The 27923-nt window shown below is 40.7% G+C and overlaps 1 protein-coding gene across 1 annotated transcript; it reads left to right on the top strand.

The window, feature by feature from the left end:
• The first annotated feature begins 515 nt into the window (after nucleotides 1–515).
• HNRNPLL (heterogeneous nuclear ribonucleoprotein L like) lies at nucleotides 516–27923 on the top strand. The gene is made up of 13 exons (XM_055713691.1): nucleotides 516–857; nucleotides 8978–9096; nucleotides 10272–10509; nucleotides 14889–14974; nucleotides 17273–17369; nucleotides 17458–17530; nucleotides 21444–21515; nucleotides 23164–23381; nucleotides 23555–23676; nucleotides 24098–24299; nucleotides 25229–25286; nucleotides 25403–25501; nucleotides 27149–27923. The coding sequence occupies exons 1-13, from the start codon at nucleotides 660–662 to the stop codon at nucleotides 27202–27204; spliced, it is 1638 nt and encodes a 545-aa protein (XP_055569666.1). The 5' UTR covers nucleotides 516–659; the 3' UTR covers nucleotides 27205–27923.

Below are 27923 nucleotides of genomic sequence, written 5' to 3'. Positions count from 1 at the left end.
CCGTGCCGTCCTCACCCGGCGGGCGCCGCGGGCCCACGCCGACAGGCACCGAGCTGCCCCCCCGAGCCGGCCACAGGGCTGCTGCGGACGGGGCGCCCCAGCCGCGGCCCCCTGAGGGCCCCGTGACCTTGGCGGCTCAGGGCCGCGGCGCGGCCCGCCGGGGCTCACCACCGGGACACGGGGCGCGCCGCCCAGCCGGGACCCGCAGCGCTGGGTGAGAGACAATAGCCGGTAGGAGCAGGCGGCGGCGGCCAAGCCCCCCGTGCGGGACGCGGGCCCTCAGGCCGCCGCACCGCCCCCTCCCGGGCATCAAAGCGCGAGGGCGGGGAAGGAGGGGGCGGTGCGGTCTCCTGGCGCGGTGACGGGCACGCGGGCCGGCCAGTCGACGTGCCGACAGTGCCCGATGGGCAGGCCCGCTGGCCTATCGCCTCGGCGTCTCCGCCCCCTCCCCGGCTCGGAGCCAATCGCGGCGTCGGCAGCCGGCGGGGAGGCGTGACCCGCTGCCGGCGCGGGGAGGGGTGTGTGCGGGGGGACGGAGCGCACAGCATCTTTGGGGCTCGCCGCCGCCGCTGGGCTCCCACCCCGATCGCGTCCCCGCTGTCGTCTCGCCTCCCGCCGCGCAGCCCGGTCGTCCCGTCCCCTCCCTCTCTCTCGCGGCTATGTCGTCGCCGTCGTCTGGAGAGCGGTACGAGGAGGAGGAGGAGGAGGAGGAGGACGGCGCCTACGAGAGCCAGGCCAAGCGGCTGAAGCCCAGCGCCGCTGCGGAGGAAGGCGAGATCGAGTACAGCGGCGCGGAGGAGAGCGAGAGCCGGCGGGACAAGCCGCCCCCGCCGCGCGGAGGGGGCTTCTCGGGCGGGGTGAGGGCCGCGGCGGCTGCCGGGGCGGGGGGGCCTGCGGGCCGCCCCCCGCCGCTCTGCCCGGGGGTGGGGGGGCGCTCTCCCGGCGGCGGGCTTCCCGCGGGGGCGACAGGGCAGCGCCGGCCAAGCGGCCTTCCCGGGGCCGCTCCCCGGGCACGGAGGCGCTTCCGGCGGGGGGCGCGTCGCCGCCGCGGGCGGGGGGCGGGAGGGGCCGGGCGGGTGCTCGGGCCGGCGGTTCCCGCCGCGGCGGGGCCCGGGCGGCTGCAGGGCGGCGGGCGGGCCGTGGGCAGCTCGCTGCCTCTCGGGCTGTGCCGCCGCGGGCTGCGGGCCTGCCCGGTTGCCGGGGGGGCTGTAGAGAGGCGGCCGGGGGCTGCTCCCGTCCTCCTGTGCCATCTTTGTGTCTGGCGGGCGGCGTGTCTGCTTTCGGCCTTCCCCCCCCCCCCCCCCCGTGCTACGCCGCCTCGCTGCGGGTTTTGCCGCTCGCGTTTTCGGCTTAGTGGATTCCCACCCGAGTGTAGTTCCTGACCCGTGAATTTGGGCTAATGGTACTCTTGTGCCCACGGCGTTATGTCTTAGCTAACTTAATTGTCTGGCAGATCGTAGCCATGTTTCTTCTTGATGGCTCTCTGTTTCTGACCGGTGAAAGCACGATCAAGAAGACACTGATTTAATGGCAGACCTTGACATTTAGAGTGCTTCTGTGTTGTGATTTGTTAGAACGGACCCGCTTATCGCTGGGGTGAGTTAGTGAGAGCCTTTGCTGTTACCGTCTCTCCAACGGCTGCACCTCTCAACGATGGGATACCTGCTACATCAGTGCAAAGGTTCCTCGGTAAACTGCAACAAAGATACAGCTCTGAAGAGAACGGTTTTAATTCTGTAGTTTATTGCGACAGAGCACCGTCTCTCTCGCAGTCGAGGCTTAGCAACGTGTTTGTCTTAAAGACCAGTTCTGAGTGAAGTTCATGTGCTTGCTTAAGTTATCTTGGGATTTTGTCATGCCGGAGGGCTGGACAGGATGCAGTGTTGCAAGTAGGAACAAGATACTGCTCTTGCCTTTCCCCTTTTCTGAAGTATTTTATGAAATCAGGTAGTTCTTACTTTTGTTCTATTCCCCCTGCCCCCCTTCCATTCTGGGTTCTGGCTCAGATTATCTTCATCTTGAACTCGATATCTCAATTTATCCCAGTTAATGTGCAGGGGACACTGCCCTGCCCCTTCAGGTAATGGGAGCATGGGGTATGTTTGTAACTTTACATTTGGGATTTCAAGAATGGTATGTGCTGAGTCTCATGAGTAAAGAAACTGAAAATGTGTAGCAAACGAAGAACATGAGGATTTTTAGGTAGGTTGTTGTGTCAGTTGCAGTGTGCCTCAAGGAGGTACGTGGCCACACAGTGATTTATTGGCAAAGCTGCATGCACAAGTCCACTGTTGGAGAGGCAGAATTGCCTCGTTAATAAAAGATCAAACTAGTTTCTTAAGGATAAGCTATAATGTCAAGTAGATATATGAAAAATGAATGACTGAGAGCTTTTTTATGTGGGGCTTTTAATAGCAAAATGCCAGCATCTGTTCATTAGAGTTAATGTGAATTTTAGGTTGGTTTTTTTTTCCTCTAATAGATTAAAAATTTGTGCAGGAAACTTATTTATTCTGTGACATGTGTTTTTCATTTCTCTCCAGGGAAATGTTCTTAGCTTATAAAAGTTGTATGTCATTCAGGGCAAAGACGTATAAGATGAAGGTTGGCTGAGAGGAAGGAAGAAGTGTCAGTATCCTGTGTTGCTCAGAGAAGAGCAGAAAAAGGAATTAGTGAAGATGGAGTACGAGGAACTGAATAGAATGGGGAGTTAGAAGGAGGAATGGGAAAATGGATGACTGGGGTAAAAAGAGTGGTAGGAGTCAGTTAGCCTCACTTTTTTTTAACGTGTCCTAGAATATGGTGAACTGTACGTTCATATGGATTATATGCTGTCTTTGCACAAAAGCAGGTTTGTGGTAGGACCCCTGCTAGTGGGCTGGTGGAGTCTGCCTGCTGGTCTCTGTTTATTATTGTGCCACTTTCCTGTTCCTCTGGGATTGTTTTGTTGGGTTGAACAAACTCTTCATGGTTGTAGGTTTTGGGGTGTAGTCCCACCCCCCGAGTAGGTGCCTAGAAGTCTGTATGCTCCATCTCTATGATAGAGAAAACCAAAATGTATTTTGCTGTTCTTTTTCCTGTGTTTCCCACTCATGTGGATGCTTCTCATAGCCCAGAGGTGTACCCTCCTCATGGCTCATCTGAAGGCTGAGGAGCATGGAGAGCCTGGAACAGAGCAGAATGTTGACCATGGGAGGAGTAGGAAGTGGTCTTGCAGAAGTATTCTGTTGATGAGAGTATGATTTGGAAGAATGACATTTACAGAGGCAATGTTGGGTGGTGGTGAAGCCTTGGCAGAGGAGTCAGAGTCATCACAGTGTAACAGGGGCTCAAGGACACTGGGAGAATGTGGATTAAGAGCTGCGTTTGAGGGCGTTTGGAGGGCCTTTCAGCTTTGTCCCCTCTTCCTTAAATTTCAGTTTCATTGATTAATGTTGTATTTAGACAGCCTGTATTTTCTGTAGCATCCACTTGCCTCACTGTCTGACATAGCTATTCTCAAATGTTTCTGTGAAGTAAGGAAGATCTATTATCCATATTCTTACAGTTGGGGACATGAGATATGGCAATTAAATACTCACAAATGTGGCTACAAGCTACCACAAGGTAAGATAGGGAAGTGAACTTGCAGCTTCTCAGCTACTCTGCTGTGATGTCCTGCATGCAGCGTTCTTGCTTTGCGGTAAATGGAAAGCGGCTCACTTTGCAACTCAGTTGCTTTGTGTCTATCACAGGCGTTTTCGGTAATGGTAGCTCGCTGGCAGGGAGTTCAGCTCTTGACCTATTTTGCAGCAATTTGTTCATATATCCATTCCTTAAATGAAGTACATCCTAGAAATTGGTTATGAAGTAGTGTTAATCTTCTTCTTTGTCCTCTATTAAAATAAGTAACTGTTGAATCTCCTGATGATGCTGCGTATTGTGTGGGGTTTTGTTTTGGGGTGTAGTTTGTTGTTTTTAAAGGGATATTCAGATTGTTTTGACCAGAATGGAAAATAGAATAGAATATTTCAGCTGGAAGGGATCTACAGTGATCATCTAGTCCAATGGCCTGGCCACCTCGGGGCAGATTCAGAATTAGCAGAAGGAGCCAGAGTGCAGGTATTCTGTCTTGTGGCAGTTGTAGTCATTGAAAGGACACAGTGGTAGAGAGTGCTAGGAAGAGGAATGCATTAAACAAAAGAAATGATACACCAAACTCCACATCTGAAACAAAACTAAATTGCTAGGTAGCCTTCGGGATTATGGGGTGTGATTAACCCCCTTCTCCTGCCTAGCCTCCTCCCAACCCCCAAAACAAGCCAACCAGCCAACACCAAAAAAAAATAAATATCCAGGATATGCAGAACTGGTACTTCTACTGCCATGGAACCTTTGCTTTGTTTGCTTGGTTGTTCTAGGACACTGTCTTACTTCACTGTGTACTGGAATTATGTTGCCACTGCAAAGCTACAGGAATTCCAGGTGGCAGAGAGGGGGGGTGTCTCCTGTATCTTTGTAGGGAAGAGACAGATCTGCTCGAGTCAGGCTGGTGTGGTCAGCAGGGATGATGTACAACAGGGCAAACAGCTTTAAGTAATGCCACCGTCGTGTCGTACAGCTGGTGGTGGAAGAGTGTACACAAAATGCTGCATATCTGCTTATGAAAGCCATTTCTCATCAGACCATCCCGAGTGGGCAGAGCTGAGATTATTAGGGGAATGTGTTGTGTACCTTGACCTTGTCTTTATAGTGTGGTAATTTTAGCTACCCTTGACATGCTGCAAGGCAGCTGGATGCAGATCAGTCCATAGTTAGGCATTAATAAGGTTTTTGGTGCTTACCTAATTACATACCTAATAAGCAACCTTTCAGCGCTTCTCCCCGCTGCCCAGTTCTGTCGTGTTTATAAGAGCAATTTCAGAGCATTTAAGAGGGATGCAGCGAGAGGAAAAAGTTGAGAGTGAATAAGATAATCTGAATGGTGAGAAATAAAATAACAGTACGTTTAGGTACCTGATGGAGATAATACGAAGGAGGAGTGCAATCCTTTTGTAGTAAGGAGAAAAAGAGAGATGGTGGAGGTAAGCAGAGGAAGAGTAAAGGAGCAGATGGCCCAAAAAAGGCAGTACAGACTAACAGAACTAAGGTGAACGTGCTGACTGGAAAGTATCTGGAAAGAGGATAAAGGATGCATTTATGTGGAAACAGGTGGTAAAAAATTCTCTAATCTGGAATTGGTGAGCAAGAGAGACATCATCCTAGAGCCCATGATGACTTCCTTCCCTTTTGGAATGGCAAATCGTAATTTGTTAGCAAGAAACCAGTGTCTTATTTAAAAAATTGTCTAGAACCATGTAGGGTCACCAAAGAACAGGTGTTAAAGTGCTATGGCCATGCTTTGAAGCTGCTTCTGTTGCAGTCTTACGTATGCGAAGTAACTTGTTTGTGCTTCATCTGCTTGGTTATGTCAGCACTTCCCTTCATGCCTTGGCTTTCTACAGAAGCTTGGTTTCAACGTTAAGTGTTTTTATCTTCCTTGCTTCTTTCTTGAGGGAAACTTTTTCTGTTCCTGTTCCTGGTCTTGAGCACTTAGAAAGGAAGTCTGTTTCCATTATCTATTTAATAATTGCGCTTTCTGTCCAGCTAATGATTCTTCAAGAAATTGTTACTGAGCTTTCAGAAACCCTTAAGCCATCTATATTAATGGGTACAGCAGTAACATCAGAAGAGCAACGGTTCTTCTGGCTTTGGTGGAGTATAAGTGTTAGAGTTTTGCATGGGGCTTTTTTGCCATTGTGGGAGCTGGAGTTACTGGAAGGCTCCTTTGTAAGCAGAGAAATACTGGTGGTGGTTAATCTGTATGTGAGCAGATGCTTTGGTGAAACCTTTGTCTGTGTGACAGCTACAGCACGTGTAGTTTTCAGGATACAGTGGCCATGAGATCTTGGTTAAAAATCCTGCATTTCTCATCTCCAGGAAGAAATGATGGCAGCAGTTGGATGAGTCAAATGTACATTTGGACCTTAGCTGTGGAGATACTTTATGCTTACACGTTCGGTTTTTCATGTGACTTTATTTCTCCTTCTTTTAAAGGAAATCAGGTATCATTCTGGATTCCTGAATGGTAGCTGCAAAACTTGTTTGACAATAATACGTACGTCTGCTCTTTGTGAAGACTTTCTTGCACTCAAACATATGCCTGTGGCACATGTTCATGTCTTTCACCAATATGCTCTGTGAATGTTAGTTTGCGGCTTCCTGGCTCAGGACTGACTTGCACTCGATTCTTGTGCTGCTGTTTACTGCTGCTACTTGGAAGCTCTTTTGAGTAAAGCAGAGGCCCTCTGATTTTGCCATTTATAAATTCAGTGGTTTTATCTGTATAAATTAGTTTCTGAAATGCTGTGTAGGTAAATCCTTAATTTCATGGCAAGTGACTGAGATTTCACTGTTCTGTGGGTTTTGGTTTGGTTTTTTTTTTATTTTATTTTTTTATTCCATGCCTCCTGAGCTTTTGCGGAAGTTACTACAATAGCAGCAGTGCTACAATTTTTGATTCTTGCTAAATCTCCTACTATACTACACTCTACTAAGGGATGTATTTGGTGTTATGGGAGAAGGAAATTTGGCTTGGAAAGCCAAATGTTGCTTTTACTACAAAAGAAAGCAAAATTTGTATTTGCTGATGGAATGATTCCAGTTGCAGAAGTGCAGACACCTGTATATGTGTGTGTAATTTATATAATGGATTTAAAGATGCAAGTATAAAAGTCTTAATTTTTGAGAGAGTTTTAACTGTTAGAAAGATTTGTATCTTTAGTACGCAAGCGTAAATTCAGTGTTAATAAAGAAAAATACAAATGGATATCTGTGATAAAGAAACATGAACTGAAACTAACAGAAGACTGGGCAGGGGAGGGAGAGAGATGCATCATTCTGTTATGATCCACTCTGGAAAGCTTGACTTGATGTATGGGGGTGCTAATTAAGTAAGGTAGCTCTTTGTAGTGAATCTTTGCTTCACAGAGGAAAATCATCGCTTATATTTGCCATCTGATTAAACAGAAGTATTTTTTGGTGAGTTTTCTTGAATGTGTTAAAGAAAAGGAAACAAAAGAAAATGCGTGCCTCTAGCATTAACTAGGATCTTAACATAGTAACAAGTATGCAGGGCGATGAATAGTTGATTTAATAACTTCTGATTGTTCTGTAGACTGAAAATAAAGGTGCCTGCTATCTTAACACCTTAGAGTAATAGACTTTGCAGAAAAAGCTGGTATTTATTGTTAGTTTTCTTTTGAAGGTTTCCTTAGGTACTCTTACAGCTTTGAAACGTGTATGCGGGTAAAGAACATAGAAGCTGAAAAGAAAAGCCTCCATGTAGTTCTGTTCCTTCTGCAGGTGCCTAAGATTTGCAGTTCAAAGTATTGACCCTTTATGACTGCTTTGATCACTGCTACTGCTGTAGACCTCAGCTAATTAATCAGGATATATAATATCTTACACAGATATCAGTAGTGGTGTTTTCCCATGATTGTCACAGCTCTCACTCAAAGAAATGCGTTGCTACTTAAAATGCTTTCATACTGCAAGTGAATAGAATGTAAGCTAAGCTTAAAAAAATTACACACCAGATTGTTCTGACATCTGACAAAGTCTGAAGTGCTGCCTTTTGGTTCAAGTGGAGTGGTCAAATTCTCAATTTAAAGAGAAAATACATAATTGTTTTGGGAAAGCTGTGTATGGAACACAGGAATTACCAACAAATTTAGTCTTCTGTGTGTTTATCTGGAATGTTTTTCCTTTAATCTGTAGTTCAGACAGATAGGGAAGAGAGGAATGTGTGTAGCCGTTACTAGCAATCACTGTGGTTACTTAATTACTGGAGCTGAATGCTTCTTTGTGCTATGAATGAGAATCTCTCTCTAGTTCCAGAAGATGCTATACTACTCCTTGTGAAAAAGTGAAAATCCAACAAGACTTGATCTGTTAGATCAAACACATTGATGTAGTTGCTAAATTTGAATACAGCAACTTTACACTGCTGTTACACTGTATGAAATTTGGGTGCTGGTAGTTATATTTAGTGTGCCCTTTATTATCTCTAATCTTTCTTTATCTCTCATTATTGGCTTACATAATATCTTTTTTTTTTTTTTTTAACCACCATGTCTTAGAATATATAAGATAAATTTCATCCCTCTTCAGGCTTTGCATGGAAAAATGAGCTGATTCCAACCTGAATTCTTCAGTAACACAGAACTGACACTGAAGTCATAGCGATAGCTCTGGAAATTGCGCGTAGTGGGAACTGTGTGTGCTAATGTACAACGGCTCAATCTGTTAATGATAGCCACCGTCGGGGTGAAAAGAGAGAGTGTGCCCATAGGTACAGAACTTGTGAGTTTTTGAAAACGTGTGAAGAGTGTTCAGAATTAGAAGGGAGGTTGGATTTATTTCAAGTATAGTATGGAGCTGGCGTTTTCTTGCATTGTGGGGCACAGCTCTTTGTACATTAGAAAAATAATCAATTTTCATTCAGTTTACTGATGGCCCTTGTTTGTTCTTGCTTTTTTTATCCCCCCAGCCTGCCTCAAACAAATATTGGCATAAATAAACAGGAAGAGTGATGGAAATATTTTAGCTATTGTGCATGTCCAAGTATTTATTATTTTTTTATGCTTTTAACAAATAGGGTGGAAGACCTCTTGCAATTCAGCCAAGTGTTAAGTAGGCTCTTTTTGTATTGGAAAAATCTTGATTGTGCAAACACATTAATGAAATCTGCAAAGCTTTTTATTTCAAGTAGATTTCGGCAACTGAACTTGGCAATCTGTTTGGAAAGAAAAGTTAAATTATTTAAACCATGCTTGGATTGTACATTTAGATGGGTACTTCTGGACCCAGTGTAGTGTCTGCCAGATATTTAATTTTAGTTAATGATAGCAGTATTCGTTGTTCTGTGTTGAATTTTAAAATGTCATTTTGTTGCTAGGATGCCGGGGGAAGTCATCACAAAGTCTCTGTTTCTCCTGTCGTCCATGTTCGAGGGCTGTGTGAATCAGTTGTGGAAGCAGATCTTGTGGAAGCTCTTGAAAAGTTCGGAACCATATGGTATGTCAAGCAGTATAGAGTCACATCTCTGGACGAGTTAGGAGCGTTATTTAACAGTCTCTTGGACCTCTTTAAATATATTATGATAGCCATTTGAAATCCTGAACTTAGTTAATAGTGAAGCATGAAGGTTTTCTGGCTGTGCTCTGTTGGCACGTGGGAAGTCTGGTGGAGTGGGCTCACGCTGTCTGCACGCCCTGGTGTCTGCTGTCAGCCTTCAGCAGCACCGCTGCTCCTGGCCTTAATGTGAGCTGTAGCTAAACTGCATTGTGGAACAGCACAAGGGTCGTTGTGTCAATACAAGTGAATATACCAAAAATGATGGGCCGCAGAGCAGGCGATGCTTTTCCCTATCATTTCATCTGGGAGGAGTGCTTGTGATATGGTAAGACCTTCAGAATGAGATGGTTATTGAGAGAAAGCCCCTTCAGAGGTTTTATGTCATAAAGACTTTTCATCTGTGAACAAAATAGTAAAGGCAAATGGGTAGCACCAGCTATTCTGAGTTTTGAGGGCTTCTTTTTGGAAATTTGCATTTCTTTTCAAGTAAATGTATGTATTGAAGTCAAATAGGGTGTTGTAAATAGTACAATATTTTTCACTGCCTTAATAGTCAAATAATAGAATTATACTTGTACCAGTATCTTAAAAAAAAAAAATGAAGTGAGCACAGGTTTGTTCAGGAGTACAAATAGGTACATTTTAGCCTGAGAGCTTTACTTTTTGAAAACTTAAATCAGCTGACAAAGCTTCTGGAGTTTGTCTGTATCTGAATTTGGTTAACTAGAATACTTCTGTTTATTTCCTCTAAAGTAGTTTTGTGTCAAAAATAGTATTTTAAATACCTCATAAATGGCTTTAATTTTTTTAATATTAATTGTAGTTCTAGTAAGTTCGTGAATAATCGATTGTTGGTTGAATGGTTTTATCCATTGAACTTTTTCAGGAAAACAACAGCTTAATAGTTATTTATCTTACATCTGCATTTCTGTGTTTTGTGCAAATGCTTTAGAAATGCACTGTCCAGGTGTGGGAAGCGTGAGCAGGGAGACCTGCCTTTTATGCTGTTGCTAGCAACAGTTTAGAAAAAAGGTATCATACGTGACAGTTTGGGACTTTGGAGTAGTTTTGAGTAAGCATGTAGGAAAACTTTACTGTAATGTTTCTCTCACCAGCTATGTCATGATGATGCCATTTAAGCGCCAGGCTCTGGTGGAGTTTGAAAATGTAGAAAGTGCGAAGAAATGTGTAACATTTGCAGCAGATGAACCTGTATACATTGCTGGACAGCAAGCCTTTTTCAACTATTCAACAAGTAAGAGGATTACTCGGCCAGGGAACACTGATGACCCATCTGGTGGAAATAAAGTTCTCCTGTTGTCAATTCAGAATCCTCTCTACCCAATTACAGTGGTATGTTTCTTCTGTTTCTTCTGTTTTCTTTTTCTTTTTTTCATCTTTTAATAAAATAAAAGAAGGCAGGTAGCAACAATCTGTTACATTAACAAATAGTGCACATTGGAAATACATTGTACACTGTTAATTTGAGTCAGGAATTAAATTCACCTACCAAAGCTTTACACCATCTTCACATAAGTAACATGCATGTTCTGGGAAAAAACGTTTTCCGAGATCAGTCAGTCTTGTCGTGCAGATATTTTCCAATACATTTTAAGACTTCAATGGTCAGGATTTTGAAATGTTTAAACTGCTACATGCTTCTGTAATATGTCCAAATGTGTTGCCACTACATCAGGAATGTCATTTAGCTTTTAGGCTTCGAGTGGTGTATGTTTAAATAGCAAGTAACTTTTCCAGTAGGAGGGGTTATTTTATTGCAGTCCTTCATTCTTAAGTATTTCCTTTGTGGGAAGTTGAAAAATTCATCTGTTGATGATCAGCTCTAGTTTGATGGAATCTTCCTCACTTTTATTTGGGCCAATACCTTTTACTTTTCAGTATTTCAAGTTATACTATACATATAGTTGCATACTAATTTATTGCGATCTATTTATGGCACATGTGCATGTTTTTTAAATGATACAGTTGTTTTTTGCTAGTATTTAAGAATGCATGTTTTCTCATGCATTGAATGCTTATATTTTTACAGAGGCTTTATAATACATGTTGAATTGCACGGAAATATTTCAGAAAAAAAATTTAAAAGTCTGCTTTAAGCAAACTTAGATTACTGCGATACAAGCATAAGTTACTTGTTCTTAGGGAAATATGGATCAGTCAGTGTTTGTGTTGTGTGGAACCACATAATTTAATGCAATTGTCAACTTTTGTTTAATGTGCCGTATATTATGTTAACAAATTAATTGAAACTTAGTATTCCTGAAATTACTTAAAGCAGTCAGTTCCATGTCATGCTTGTTGCTTCACTGTATTGTGAATACCAATAGGTTTTTGCCTGTTGATTCATTAGTGGATGATGAATTTTCTTTCTCCTGTCAGTTTCCTTTATAGAAAAGCATGGCAAGGTATGAGTTGCTTTTTCATCAGTGTTTAAAAATAGACTTGCTTTGAGCTGTGTGAGAAAACCCACTAAGTTAAACTATTCTTTGCATGTGACTGTAATACAAATTTTGGAACTGTTTCATTCATTCATTTTAAATTTGGCTTGTATAAGCAGCTGAGTGTAGATGCTTGAGGAAACTGGTAGCAGAAGCATCATTCTGGGCTAGGAGAGTTCCATGGAAATTCTGAGGATGAAGCCTCTAGCACAGTAGCTTGCTTTGTGAAAACAAACACCACCCCACCACCCTCCCCTTATTCCTCCCGCTGCCCCCAACTGTTTGTCAGGCATATACTAATGAGCAGTAGAAGCAAACAGATTGTGAAAATTACTTGCAAGCATCAGAGCTCATTGGAGATAATGTAGACCAGTAGAGTTATGGCAACTGGAAAGAGAGTTGAACCTGTAACAGCTAGGAATGTGATGAGAAAAATAAAAATTTTGCACTTGGCCAGTGGGTTAAAGAAACAGTTAACTTAAAAGTCTGCCTTATTAAAAAAACAAAAACACCCACAACACACCACAAGACACCACCAAAAAACCTCCCCAAAAACCACACAAGACCCAACACCAGCTCTCTCTCTTCAACACTTTTTGTCTCCTTAAATTTGAACTACAGTTAAACAAAATAGATGAAAAATTGCAACGAGATTAAGTGACAGGTCTGTCTGAATAACTGCAATAGACTGTTCTATAATTCTTAAGAGCTTTTCTTTCAAAACAAGCTACAGTTGTTGCAGAGAAATTGGCCTGCTCAAGGCCATCTTGTAGAAGAAGCCAAATTATTTTAAAATTTTGCTACAGCTTATTTCCTCCATTACAATTGTGACCTGCTTATTTTCTTTTTAGAGGGGTGTGGCAGTGAAGGGCAAGAAGGGCAAGTTAACTGCATTTAATGCCTAATTACTTCCCACCCATTTGTGATGGGGGGGGGGATGTTTGGTGTTTTGAAAAAGTTTTGCCTAATGTGTCGTATGCAGGCGTTCGAAGTTCTGTTTTCCAGTTTCCTCATCTGTGGGCAGAACTTCATCAGGGATTTGTCTGTAAGAACAAACATATTTGTCTGTTGAAACAGAGCTTTTCAAAGTGACCCCTGCTGCTGCAGTCCTTACTGCCTGTTCAGTTACAGCTCTGCTGGTGTCTCTTGGTTCTCACTTACCTTCTAAACCTTCCGTACATGCACAAGGAAGGGGTGGTTTGCCTTGGCAACTGACATGTTATAAACTTCACTGCCAACTGCCTCTGAGGTTAGATTGTTGCACCTCCTTTTTTATGACATCCTAGTATATATATAGTGTTAGTGTTAATTTTTTTATTTAACATATCCCATGTTACCGTATCTTGTGAATCACTTGATTGATGTGGTAGCTGACTTTAAATAAAAAACAAATTTAATAAATTCAGCTCTGTGTGTCTGCCTGCTGGCTAATGACACTGATGGCATTTTGAGTAGAGCTTACATTTTGAAAGACTACTTTTTAATTAAGTGGCTGTGAGGGAATCTTTTGAAAGACAAATTGTAAAAGAAAATAATATGCCTGAAAATTAATGTCACCTGGCTGGAAAGTTTTCAGGACTCCTCCCCAACAAGAGGAGATGGAAGGCAGCTGCTTGTGCTATTGAGCGTGCATAGAAAATACACCAGTAAATGATCTCATAAATCTTATTTTTTAGGGGTTCAGGCTACTTGAATAATTTCTAAAAATGTCTGTCCATCTTCTGGAAATCTTAAGATTGACAGTCTCCTGTGCTTGCTTCATGTAGCTATGCAGAGCACTCACTGGAGTGTCTGGAGCAAGGCGCCTGAGGATGAACAATGTTTTTGGTTTGTTGTGGGTTTTTTTGTTTGTGTTTTTTAGTGGTAATATGCCCATATATTAAACCTTACAGTACTTTATATAAGCCAGATGTTACACCGCTGCATCTGACGCCAGCAATAAGACATCCTCTTTTTCTAGTTTCTTGTTGGCAGGGGATAGGTGAGTATATGGGGGTGTGTTTGGTTTATTTCTGAGAATTCCAGCATGCACCCTGACCACTTTGCCTTCCAGTTGCTCCACTATTCTGCAGAACACAATAATAAATACTATACCTAGTTCCTTTCCCCCTTCTCTCTCATCCCCCAAGTAAACCTGAGGATGTATACAAAGATCTTGGAATGAGCATTTTGGAATTATTTGGTTTAGATATAAAGAAAGGAAGGGAAAAATAGATCGTGGTAGAGTGTTTCACTGAGAAGTCAGTGCCTGTGCCTGCTAAGTTTAGCTGTGAGACTGACTGACTGGTAACACTTAGGTGCTTTCAGCTGTTTGAACATGATCTAACAGGTGAATTGTTTCAAGAAATCATGGTTCCTGTTTGTTCAGGTTCTCAAGCCCAAGTCCTGGGAATTCTGAGTATGGGTGTGTAATCACTCTAAAATAAACTTGCTGTTCTTGGACAGATTCACGCTGGAGACTAGTTTCTGGTACCATAATGTCTGGATTGTTAGGTGTAATCAAGTGTTGTTTGAGGTCCTCCTAGCACCTAAGCCTGGCCTGATGTGCAGTAAGGAGAGCTTTTCTCCTTACTGTTTGGTTCCCCTGCAGCACTGAAGATGGTCTTGAATTTTATTTGTTCCTAGTAATATAGACAAATGCTGGTGAAAGCAGAGTGTTAACAGTGAGTTTGTATGAACGGAGTGTTTCCTGTCAGAAGTTTTCTCTGCCTTAACTGAAGAAGCACAGCAACCACTTGCAGTGCCTTTAATTCAGGTGAATACGGTTGAAATACATTTGATAAGCTACCTAAGCTTACATCATGGGCTACCCGCAGTTACTCTTCTGAAAATGACCATCAATGATAAAAAAAAAAAACCCTCAGCTGCTAGAGCCTTATGAAATCCAATGTGCTGTAACTACTGGGTCACTTTGTCTGTCTTTGCCTTGGTAAAACTACTGAGTGCATGTTTGACAGGGAGCATAGTCTGAGACATCGATGCAACTATGGGCTTTTAACACATATCTTCAACTGTGTTGAGCTAATGTTTGCATGAGTACTTCTTATAGTAGGTTTTTCCTGGTTTTTTTCAGATTTGAGTGCCTGTACTATGTTAATCCATTAAAATGCTAATCATGAGTATATAAATTGTATAGGGAAAATGATAATTGAAAAATTAACATGCTTTTTCTTTGCTCTCTGGCATTTAAATGTCAATGCAAGAAAATGTTTTGTCAACCTAAAGTGTTTGAAATGTCACATCTGACTAAAATTTTTTTTTCTTCTTCCTTAGGATGTCTTGTATACTGTGTGCAACCCTGTTGGAAAAGTTCAGCGCATTGTTATATTCAAGAGAAATGGAATACAAGCTATGGTTGAATATCCTTTTTGAGTGTGATTCCCCTGCCCCCCCGTAGGCTCTTGACTGCAGATAGAATTTAACATGAGAATGTCAGAAAAATACTGTGTAATTTTGAGACCAAATTATTTTTTAATTTCTATTTAAGGCATCCTAATTTCTATATCTCTAAAAGACAAAATAGCACTGAGAAATTTCATCTTTATAGGAGAATGACACTGTCAACAATAGTCTTGATAACCATGTTTATAGGTAGCCCTAAGGCTAGTAATTGCAGACATGTAATATGTCATAGGTTTGACAACACATTATACACAAAAGCTTCATGGCTTCTGTGTGTGTTTTTACTCAAGAAGTGGGTAAGGGATTGCAGAGGTGCAATTTGACTTCTTTGGTCTTTTAAGATGGTTTGAATATATCCTGCTTATCTTGCTGTTGTGACTTTTAACAAAGCATGAGACCAACTTAGGCCTCCTTGACCTGTTTATCACGTGTTGAGGAAACTCCCTTGCAGCATTAAGTTGTACATAGGATGAAAGTTTGTAGAGTTCTTAATGCGTTACTGCAGTTTGCAAAGTCCAAAGTCTGCTATGATTATGCCTTAGTTTGTAAAATTCTGATAACCCTCTTCATAGAGACTGCTTACCATCTGTTTCTGAGCTGTTATCCAGACAAAATTGTACCGAAATCTCAGAAATTATTTTATGATTTCAGATGCTACTGATGTTGCAGGCTTTGTTAGTGGGTCTCTTCTGTAACATAGGAATTAACCGGTGGTTGCATTGGTGATTTGCCAGGCAAAAAGAATTACCCTAACTTCCATAAAAGCAAACTAATTGCTGCTTATCTATTAAAAGACTTAAACTGTGTCCTAACAGACAGTAGTTTAACTTACTACGATAATGTGTCAAGTTGTGTAAATGCTGTTGTCTGGATCAGATGACTTTTATGGTTGGGGGTTCTTCTGCATCACAGGAAAGATTAGGGAAGCTGTGGTGAGGATCCTGCATAGACTGAAACTACCATAGTTCTGTCCTTTGAATTAAATTCTACAACATTCCTTCTATTAAAAACAAAACCAACCAGCAACTGAAAGAAAACTCACAAATGTGCGAGCAAAGTAATGCAACAGTGTAGGTAAACAGTTTGGGGGGAGGGGGAAGAAGTGAGCTTCAAGGCAAACCTTGTCTGAAAAGTTAAAAAATTTACTCCAATTTCAATGCTGATTGCAGATGTGCTCCCACAGTTCTAGCCAGTGTCAAACAACTTCTTGGAGGTCTGGGAAGCTTAACTTTTCTCATTCTTAAATTCCATAATGAACCCACATCACCTTTGAAGAAGTTGGGCTACAGGAATGCGGTAAAACACAAGGGATATGCTATTGATACAGACTTCTTCCAAAATATCATTTTTCATTATATTGAATATTTTTATATAACATTTGATATAACATTATATCAAAGAGTGGTGCAAAATGTCTGGCCTACTGCAAGGTTCAGGCTTTTTGACACCGTTTGCTGTTGAGTATGTATGAGAACATGGATCGCTGTGCGCTGAGGCTCAAGTATGTTTTTCTCCTAGTCATAGAACCAAGCTTTGGCTTGTGTAGAGGATATGAAAAAACCTGTATGTTGGAGCCTGGTACATACATCAGCCTTGAGCGGTGGATTTAAAGCAATCTTCTTCTTGTATTTCTTGATGCAAGATGATTTTGTTCATTCAAAGTATCTCTTAATTCTGTGGTTTTATTTGGCTAGCAAGCTTAAAAGAGCATATTCTTTTTTAGTTCTTCTTGCTGTAGAGCAGCTACTGAGTTCATGTTCTCTCTACCCACAAGCCTCTAGCTAATGCTGTGAGAAGGGCTGCGTTGTCTTCAGTCACATCTTCCTGCCCCTGAGCTGTGATCCCTTCACAAGTCATGCAGCTTGGACTTCCCTTTCAGACCTTCCTTTCAAATATTCTCTAGGCTTGCTGGGAATTTTCTGTGTCCTCTGATGAGACTTACCAAATCCACCAGAACATCCCCTTCCTTCCAAATGATGTAACATCAGAGCATAAACAAAGTTTGAGTCTATAGAGTCCGCACTGTAGGGTTTACGAATTTATGAATGGTCTCATCATGTGCTACATCTCAAAAACAGATGCTTGACATAAGTCGAACCCGTACATATGTGTTGACAGTTTTATATTTAAGTCTGTATAGAGTTGTTGTAGGGTATATAATAGTGAAATATCTGCAGGCTATGGAAATAAAGACGTCAGGAGAAAGGGACATGAATGAGACACCTGGGGGAAAAAATCCTTAACGTGGTGTGTATGTTTGAGTCGGTGTTTTGTGCCCAGAAGGCGAAGGCTGCGCTCAATGGAGCTGATATCTATGCAGGATGCTGCACACTGAAAATTGAATATGCAAGGGTAATGCTTGGACCTTCTCTTTTCATTTTGCTGGAAAAATAGGTATAGTCAAGATGTAACCTTTTTCACTTTTACTTTATTTGAACAGCCAACTCGACTTAATGTCATTAGAAACGACAACGATAGTTGGGACTACACTAAACCGTATCTGGGCCGACGAGGTAGGTTTTCATACATTATTGCTGTAGATGTTTGACTGTACTAATGACAATCCTTTATACGTGGTCAGGCTGTATCGCAGTAGTCATTCCAAAGCAAGGCAGTGCTGCTGAAGGCTGTGCTCACCAGCCAGGACATTAACCCCGAGCCCTAGTGCCCCCTACTGCCGTGTGCGTGAGCCACTTAGTGCAACAAGGAGCCCACACCTGCAAGCACCTTCGCAGTTCTCAAGGACTTGCATTTCTCCAAGCAGCTCTCTCTCTTTGGAGGAGAGGAAACCTGGTACAGACTATTCCTTACAAACTACAAACTTGCACACTGCTTCTCCTTCGAAAGGACTCTTTTCCCCTATGTTGGACGAGGCATTAAGAAGGATAGAGGACTTCAGCAGGCTGACTCTACACTTCATCATGCACCACATCGGCATCAGCAAAAAACCAAACAAACAAACAAAAAAAAACCCTCTGAAAAAACTCAGACTTGCAATTCACCTTGTCTGCATACTGCATGCACCACCACCACAAGTTTTTAAAGGAGGACACTTTTCAGTACTTCAGATTTGTATGGGATGAATAACATGATAGACTGTACCCATTCTGTTCAAGTTTGTATGTATGCTGGTCTTATTTCCCTTAAAATTACAACTGAAAAACAGAGAACCTCCAAAATTAAGAACCTCTCTTGTTGATATCATTAACGTTGTAATCTTTTTATTACTTGCTGTATGTGAGAGTTGCATTCAGTCTTAACAGTGTATTGTCTAGTAGTAGGGAAGTTTAATCCTTATCTGTAGATAGTTGGAACTGAGCAGTGCAATATCGGATAGGCCCCCTCAGTTATTTAAGTATTAAAATAGGGATATCCATAATGGGTACAGGCATACTGTCTCTTAAGTACTCAGCTGTAAAAATTACCAGAGCTTAACTCATGTCAATAGAAACTATGACTATATATGTAAAGACAAACTGCTGTGTAGCCTAACTCCTGTAAAGTGTTTATTTTTTAAAAAAATAAATATCTGTAATTATTGAGTGCAGTGTTCAGTAACTTATGTACAATCATGTGTGCAATGTAAAGTTAGAAGAGTGAAGACAATGTGTCCAAGATAGAGTATCTGCTTCTCAGAGGCTATATGAGAACCAGGGCTTTGGCCGTCTCAAGTGATACGCACTTTCAAAGTAATTCTGCAGAGACGCTGGGCTTGTGAAACTGTTGTACAACTAAAAACTTAGGGCTTGAATTTTCAAAATGAAGTTCTTGTAAAAAGTTAACAAGGGAGCTACAGTATTGGTTGCAGCTTGTAGATTATGACTATATCAGGATTCAATTTTTTTCCCCTCAAATTCCTGAGTTAAAAAAGGATTTTGAAGAAACTCATGGGCAAGAAAAAAATGTGAAGGTTTGAATTTGAAAAATCTGAAAGATTAACTCGACCCTTGTGTGTTTTCATCATTACGGTGTTTGGAGGCTGACTTGTAACATTGTGCATCTAGTTACATTATGTTATTGGTCTGCAGATAGATACGGCTGATAGAGCTAAATGTTGCCTAAGCTGCAGAAAACAGTGGAAAATGAAAAACCTAGGATAGGTATGAGTTGCTTTTTCTCAAGAACTCTCAATCTACTCTCTTGCTTTCCTTTTGTTACTTTTGACAGCCTGTCTCTTATTTTTTCTATACATCACTCTATTACACCCAAGAGGAAAATAATTAGTCTTACATTATATATATCATGCTATATTGTATATAGCATGATTTTTCATTTACTGTGGCCCACATTCATCTATCTAGAAAACAGGAATATATATTATTGAATGAACACTGAAATGTACTTGAGAAAGCAGGCATCTAGAGCAGTTTTGCCCATAAAGTAATCCAGAATTTTTGGGTTTTTTTTAATTATTTGTGCATCAATTTACTCTTGTAGCAGCATTGTTTGGCTTTTGAACTTAATGTGTGACTGCAGGGACCTGACTGCAGCAAAGAAGATCTTAGCCCAGAGGAATTTCATTCTGAGGGGGGGCTTGCTAACACGTCCTTTCAGAATTTCACACGCCTCCCCTGCCTCAGGTCTTAGGAAGGAAATGCATTTTGCTAAGGCCTTATTTTTGTTTCTAAAGAACTGTTTGTTAGTTCTTAATGGTAACAAATTGCAGACTTCTCCATAGTATTTCTCCACTTAAATAAACTTCCTAACAAGTGTCTACTGCATTAGACTGAACAGAAAAAACCCACCTGACTATTAGTATTATTCTTGCTTTTAACTAGAAGGTTCAAACTGTAGTTCGGAGCATTTCATACACGGTGGCTCAAGGACCCGATTTAAAAACAAAATCAAAAAACAACAACCCCCAAACTTAAACTGTATTATAAATAATATTTCCTTTCAGAATTATTTTAAACACAGATCAGTTGTCATGCTTCAGTGCCTGTTTGTGCAAGTGTTTGTGCTGGCGCAATCAAGGGACTTTGTTTAAGGAAGGAACAAGTATGGGGCAAGGAGAGAGCAGTGGACTACGCCGTCAGGAGGAGGAAGTATTTATCAAACTGTTCTCCTAAAACTCCTTATTTGAAGAATATGGTTCTTTACTATGTTACTGTGTGCAGTTTCAAAGGATTTAAGTATTCCACAATCTGGAATTACAAGCTTGATTTTACTGAAAGGTGATTACTGCATACAGTTTAAATGTGCAAAATACTTGATATGACTGCTCATTTGCTTTCTAGAGCCAAGAACCAGAGCTGTTACCCTGAAAAGGAAATGGAAAAACAAAACTGAACAAAAGTAATCTTTCTTCTATGTATTTGAAGGCATTCAGCACTGTTCTGTCTTCAGGCTTTATTGCCAAAGTAAATAGCTGACTTGGAACCTGTCCTCAAAGTCCTGAGCAGAAAGGGCCCATGTGTTTTCATCTCCCACTGTTGTGTTGTTTAATGCAAGTAATTCCCTGTTTTTCAGGGCAAATACCTCCAGCTGCATTGGGCTGGAATCGCCATTTTCAGCATTCATACCTGAATTTCCTGGGAACTGTTGTAAACTGATAGAAGTCTTGCCCCATCTTTTAAATGTGGCTTTTTTAATTGTGAGAAATCAGTTGTGGCTTACAACAAAGAAATCTGGAAGTTAATTTTCTTTATCATGCAGCATGGATTTGGTTAGAAAAATACATCTTTGGCTGTGATGCACAGCTTGCCTCCAGTAATGTAGACCCCTTGCTTAACTTTATATCCTAGAGAACTGGGTTTTCTTAAAGGATTGACTGTTGTTTACGTGCATTATTCAGTGATGTTTTTCTTCAATTAAACTGTTGTGTGCTGCTGATAATGCAATAATGTACAATCCTTTCAGCACGCCCATAAATCAGTAGGTGTTCTGTAAATATATATGTACACATTTGTAATGCTCTCTGTTTACTGATTATGAAACCATGTAATACAGGTTGTTGTTGGCTTATGCTGAAACTTCTTGAAAGAAGCCCACTTTGAAAATGTGTTGCTGTTGAAGCTAATATTGTGATTCAGGTACTGTCTTTCAAAAGTACTGCATTTCAAATTTGTTTTAAGAGACGCATAGGTAAATCCAGCTGTATGGTGTTATCTATACTAATGTGTGGTGTCTGTTTAGGAAAACTATTGGGTATTTCCATAAACTTTAAACGTCTGAATCTCCACATTGGCCGCTGCCCCCAATCAGCTTAAGTGCAATTTGTTATACAATGGCAGTCTTTTAATTTTGGTGTCCCAGGGCTGCAGCTTGTGGTTTTATACATATAATGAATGAGAAATAGTTTATAAAATTAACAAGGACTCAAATTAACTTTTTCGCTTCTTAAGTAGAAGATTTGTGTCTTAACTGGAGAAATCAAGTGCATAGTTGTGCATACTAAACTGTTTTCTTTCCCTTCCCACATGTTAGACAGAGGGAAGGGCCGCCAGAGGCAAGCTATTTTGGGAGAGCACCCATCATCATTTAGACATGATGGTTATGGTAAGTAACACAGATGACAGATGGTTACGAATTCTTTACATGTTATGTGGAATTCTAAATATTCAGTCAATGCTTAACTGTGGACCCCTACAGCATGAATAGTTCACTTTTGTCCTGTGCGTGCGGTGCTGTCAGTCCACATTCTGAAAACGGTAGCGATTCACTGAGTTCTATGTGCATTTATTGCCATACCTCTTCCTTTCATGGAGAGCATCCAGCTGTACAAATTTATTCCTTGGATGAATGTTTCCTTTCATTTGCCATCACTCTAGCAGTGGATGGAAAATGACATCTGTACTGGGAAAGCAGTTTTCTTATAGAAAATGGCAACACAGCTTGATCAACGGTTTGGTGCAGCACAGAGCTCTTTGATATTCTGGCATGCGCGCTGTGAATTGTGGGCTTTGCATTTATTCTGATTTAGCTAATTCTGAAAAGGTATAGCTATGCAACTGTGTAAGAATGATGTTTTGGAATTAGTGCAATAAAGTGCTGCAGTTGTTACCAGTGCTATCTGTAAATGACAACCTGCTGTCACTTTTGTGCGTTAGACCAAGACCTCAGTGTTGAGAAACGAATGTTCCCAGTTAGATGTGACTTTTCTAGTTATTGACTCTCTTAACTGTCAGATGCAATGTGATTTGTCTTGCCACTTTCTTTGCAAAGATATTTATGGTATTTTACGATGTAGGTTGACCTTCTACATACTCTTTCCAAAGGCTCTTCAAATCTCCAGAATTTCCAAGTTCTACCTTGTATTCGCTGATGTTCTTTTTTCATTCTTCTGATACAACCTTCTACATTAAGTAATGTGGCTGTTCCCTCCTATACTACTGTCTCCCTCTCATTACTGCTTTTTGCTGGGGAAAAAAGGACAAAAGGTTTCTTTTACACTTGGCTTATGTGAACTTCACATTACTTTTGTATCAGAAGAACAGGTATCCTCTCCTTTGTCTGATATTTTCTGTAAACGGAAGTATTGCATACGAGTAATGTCTCTTTATTTAAAAAAAATAATAATTGCTTATATCAGTGAAAATTGTCACTTCACCTGTAGTAGAAAATAGGATAGCTTTGTTTCAATTAATGCAGGGGTTTAAGTATTCCTGTTTCCTCCAAATGAGCTGTTTGTAGAAGGGTAGCCTTTGGACTTAATCTCTTGTCTCTGGAAAAAGAGCCATGTCCTCTCCTCTCCTGATCTCTGGCTAAAAGTTCACTTCTTTTGGTTTGTTTTCCCTGCTTTGTAAAATTCTTTCTTGGTGACATATAGCTTTGTAAGTAGACATGGCAATATTCCTGAAGGTTTATTTTAAATACTACTTCTGACAAGTTTATGTTCAAATATTTTGTATGGTTCAGGGAAGGCACTTTTTTATAATAACTGAAATACCTTTTATTACTTGTATGTAAAAAACCAGCTCCTTCCTTCTTGTCTGGTAATGTAAGAAGAGACTTGGAACATTAAAGGGAATAGAAGAGGGTGGTTTGGGTTTTTTGTTTTCTTAACTGGAAAAAGAATTAATGGAAACTACTGTAATGATGTTTCCCCCCTCCTTTAAGTATGCATTACGTATGTGGGCTTCAGTGCACGACTAAGTAGTGAAACTTGTTTCAAACAATATGAAAACATGGCCTTTTGTCTCCTTAGGGTCACACGGTCCTTTGTTGCCCTTGCCAAGCCGGTACCGAATGGGATCTCGGGACACTCCAGAACTTGTTGCTTATCCGTTGCCCCAGGCATCCTCCTCTTACATGCATGGTGGAAATCCTTCTGGGTCGGTTGTCATGGTTAGTGGGTTGCATCAGCTAAAGATGAACTGTTCAAGGGTCTTCAACTTGTTCTGCTTGTATGGAAACATTGAGAAGGTAAGGCATAACTTATTAAAAACTTGGAAACTACTATGATAATTTTAATTGTTTTGGAAAAACCCTGGGTGAGATGTTCTAAAAATATTTCCTAATAATGTATAAAACTCAGTATAAGTATAATGTATAAAACTGTTTGTTGCAAATGCCATTTTTTCCCAAATCTATCTTAGGTGAAATTTATGAAGACCATTCCAGGCACAGCACTGGTTGAAATGGGTGATGAGTATGCTGTGGAAAGAGCTGTCACACATCTGAACAATGTCAAGTTATTTGGAAAGAGACTTAATGTCTGGTAAATAAGTTTTATTATATTAATAGTCTGCTAGTGGGCAGATGGGGTGAGGTTGTGAACAGACAATATTCCATTATTCCTTTAACATTGTTGGAGTTATGATTTCCAATTTGCAACTTTTATTTTTAGCTATTAATTATTTTATTTAGTATTAACTTATCTATATTAATAAAGCATATGGGTGTTACTTGGATTGGCTGTTAATAAACTGTTTTCCCTAACATATCTTATCCATCCTTTCTACATTATTTTTTTTAAGGAAGGTGTCAAACCCAACCCATCTTGTTCTTCTAATTCAAATTGTAAAGAAATTCAGCTCTGTGCTGGTTAGATCAATGATCCGTGTACAAAGTATACAAGTCTTAATTATTTAAGAAACTCTAAATATATACATATGTGTGTATATATCCTTAAATCCCAGTGTTTCCAAGCAGCATTCAGTAGTTCCAAGCCAGATATTTGAACTGGAGGATGGCACAAGTAGTTACAAGGATTTTGCAATGAGTAAGAATAATCGCTTCACCAGTGCTGGCCAAGCATCGAAGAACATCATCCAACCACCCTCTTGTGTGCTGCATTATTATAATGTTCCCCTGTGTGTAACTGAAGAAACCTTTGTAAAGGTAGGCAGTTGAAATGACTGTGGTGTAGAGGGCTTTGGGGCTCTGTCCTAGCTTTACACTGTGCTACTTTTAAAAAGAAACAACTGGGATAGTTTCAGCATAGTGACTGGAGGAGAACTGGTTTATAAAATGGGTTTGTAGCCTCTCTAGATAGAAGCTGCTATATTTTCACAGTTCTAGCATTGTTATTTATTTATTTATTACATGAGGAACAAGATCTTGGACATCTAGTTGAGGAACATAACGTTTTTTTGTGGAGGAAGGGGAAAAGACACACAAATCCAAATACAGGGAAAGTTAGGGTGACAATTCACAAAAGATTTACTGAGTCCCTGAGATGGTTACTCTAATGACTGCTGGGATATTTTGAAATGGAGCGAAGTGTGCACCTGGAACAGTCTGCACAGCTAAGTCCTAAATGAACTCTGGATGCTCAAAACAACTCCTCTCAAGTGGAGGCAGTGGTAAAACTGATGACAGTTCTGTGAGTTCTTCTGCAGTTCAATAAAAGTTTTGTTGCGGTTTTTGGTTTTGTTTTTAAAGTTTTGTTTGAAAGTTAACTGGTTCATGAGTGGTGTGCTTGCATGTAGGACTTCAGAGCTAGTGTATTGAAGTGTAAATATCAACAAGAACTTGTTTTTACTTGAGGTAGTGATATCAGTACTCTAACAATTTTTTTGCCTATAAAATCGTATTTATCATGGGACAGCACAGATACACAGGAGCCTTGTTTTGCGTACTATAGAATGGTATTCTAAAGAGTTACCAATCTAAACATATTTTAAAAATAATAATTGGCCATAAATTCTTGGAAGCTCTAGTAAAGAGTCAGTATTTTCCTTTTTGTGTCTCTTCCATAAACTTGGAACTTTTGCAAATGTTTTTACACGCATTTTTACTAGAGTTTTACCTCTTTATTTTTGTGACAGTTATGTGAGGATCACGAAGTTCTCAGCTTTATTAAGTACAAAGTGTTTGATCCAAAACGTAAGTAAACTTTGACCTGTTTGGGGATTTACTTGTATTCCAGTTTTGGTAAGAGCATACACTGTCAGGAGACATTACTAATCTCCTCCTTCCCTTTTTTTTTCTCATTTTGACAGCTTCTGCCAAAACACTGTCTGGTCTGTTGGAATGGGAATGTAAGACAGATGCAGTGGAAGCTCTCACTGTACTTAATCACTACCAGATAAGAGTCCCAAGTAAGTCAGTTTTACTGATCTTACGGCTATAATTTTGTTCTCGTTTTCTTACATGTTGATACTGCCTTTGTAAAAGGTGAGGCTTTGCAGCTAAAAACTGCATTGTCCTTATTTTATAGATATAGATATAAAAAACCCAGTGTATATACACACACATACTGTACTAAGTATATTACAAGATACAAATACTATATATTACAGTATTTAACCTCTAGTTTACGTTCTGTTAGTTTCTATCTAAACGGCACTCTAGTTTTTGAGTCAACCTATAGAACTCAAAATATGCTCTGCAACTTGGAAGTTACGGAAGGATGGAAAAAACCAAAAATTGATTTGGGAGGAAAAGAAGGCAAGGCAGGAAAAGCATTAAAATACACTGTCATCAAAAGCAAACCTAATGGGTAATGTCTTACAGAAGATTTTTAAATCTTTCACAATAAATGCAGAGAAATATACAGTATCTTTGGGCAGAAGATTCTCTAAGGTACCCAGCTTACTTCTCTAAATTAACTGTAGTGGATTCTCTTTCAAATCAGAAAGGATGAGACCAAGCTGAATTTAGCTCCAGACCAGTAAGAACGGAGGGGGAGTTCCCTTGCTAAACAAGTACGCAATAGGCCAGATCTGCACTGGACTATTAAGATTGTTTACTGGATTCAATGGAATTTTTCCAGGTGTTCACAGACATAACTTTGAGTCCAGTCCAGTGTCTAATATTATTTTAAACTACTGTCTCCAAACTTTTACGAATTTGTCTCCCTGTCAAGTGTTAACAGTTTAAATCTTTCCTGCACACAAGACACATGCCCACACCCCCACAGCCACCCCCACCCCCCACCCCCCCCCCCCCCTTCTCAGTGATGGGCTGAGATCACTTCAGGGCCTGACTATTTTTTAGGGTGGTGTTGATAACAGACTGTTCATGATTTCAGATTCATCTCAGTTTGGAGAGGTGGTAACAGCAGATGCCTTTCAGCATGGAAAAGGCAGACCCTAATGCATAATCAATCTGGTGCTCAGAGGAAAAGGCAGCATTTTAGACCGAGGACTGCTGGTTGAGTTGCTGCAATCAGCCTGTGGGAGGCTGGCTGGCCAGGACAGGTCCCCCATTGCCGGGAGCGCTGTGTGCTGCCCGCCCTGGCTCCTGGCCGCCCTTACAGCCCGGGGGTGCTCTGCCTTCGGGAGAGCCCTGAAGGGCAAGCTGGGCATCCTGCCGCTCTGCCAGACACGTGTCAAACCTGCCCAGTGCCGCTTGGTCCCTGGCAGAAATGCCACATTCTCAGTCCTGACTTCTGTAAATATCTCGAAGTTGCCTGTTAAATACTACTATTATAAATAGTTCAGCTAGGAAGAGGGGCAGCAATAATGGTAAAATCTTTATAGCACAGCATTTGCAATTCCAAATCTACATTCCTTTGCAACCAGAAAACACTCTGTTTTTGTGTCTGGGAGATGCTGGCAGGCTCTCGGTAAGGCCCGCTGGGAGGCTGGGCGGTGTCTGTGGGCAACTGGTGGCAGTGGGCGCGGGGGGCAGAGCCTTACATCAACACAACTGGTAAACTTGTCGGATTATGAAAAGTGATCTTGATAACAGGAGAGCTGTGCTCAGTGAAAGCCCTGAGTATGTTCTGTGTTGTCTCCTGACAGATGGCTCCAACCCTTACACCTTGAAGCTTTGCTTCTCTACTTCATCCCATTTATAGAGAAGAGGACAGCATGTTAAGAGCTACATTCACATTGATTTGCAAGTTTAAAACTACACTTCGTTCACAAAGCTCTAAAGTGGTTGTTCTAATGTTGCCTTGTTTCAACTTAATTCTAATATCTTTTATCTTGTTTTATAATAAATGGTTGTTCCTTCATAAATACAAAACAGATTTTTTCTTTTTGCCTCTGAGAAGTACATGTTGTAAGCTTACTACAAAGTTTGTATTTTGTTAGTGTAGTATCTCCAAATGTCTAAAGAAGCACCAGTAGTATAAACAAGATTGTTTTCTTCCAAAAATGAAATATATTTGCATTTTCAATAATGTTAAAGATTAGCAAGTATTTTTCCATTTGTAGTCTTAATTGGCAGATAGAACTATTACATAAGAATTTTAAATGTAGAACTTGTTTTTCAGTATGTTAAGTAGTGAAGTATGTTGCAATACTAAAAAGCTTGTATTTATAAATGCTTTAATCAGGTTAATGTTGCACATACCAAATTTTTAGTAGTATGGACTTGATTTATAGTTCAAACAAAGCTAACTTAGAAAATTAAGTATGTACACGTGTATGGTGTGAATTCATACTTACTTAAAGTGGTTTTGGTTTTGTTTTTTTTTTAAAAAAAAATTCTCTTCCATTTGCATTAGCATGATGCCATCTATAGCTAGTCCCACCGTAGGGGCCTTTTAAAAATTAAAATTGCAAGCCTGTA

The sequence above is a fragment of the Falco cherrug genome, chromosome 6, assembly GCF_023634085.1.
Source record: "Falco cherrug isolate bFalChe1 chromosome 6, bFalChe1.pri, whole genome shotgun sequence".
Classification (NCBI taxonomy): domain Eukaryota; kingdom Metazoa; phylum Chordata; class Aves; order Falconiformes; family Falconidae; genus Falco; species Falco cherrug.
The sequence above is the reverse complement of the archived record's forward strand: the minus strand, read 5'-3'. Positions and strand labels throughout refer to the sequence as shown.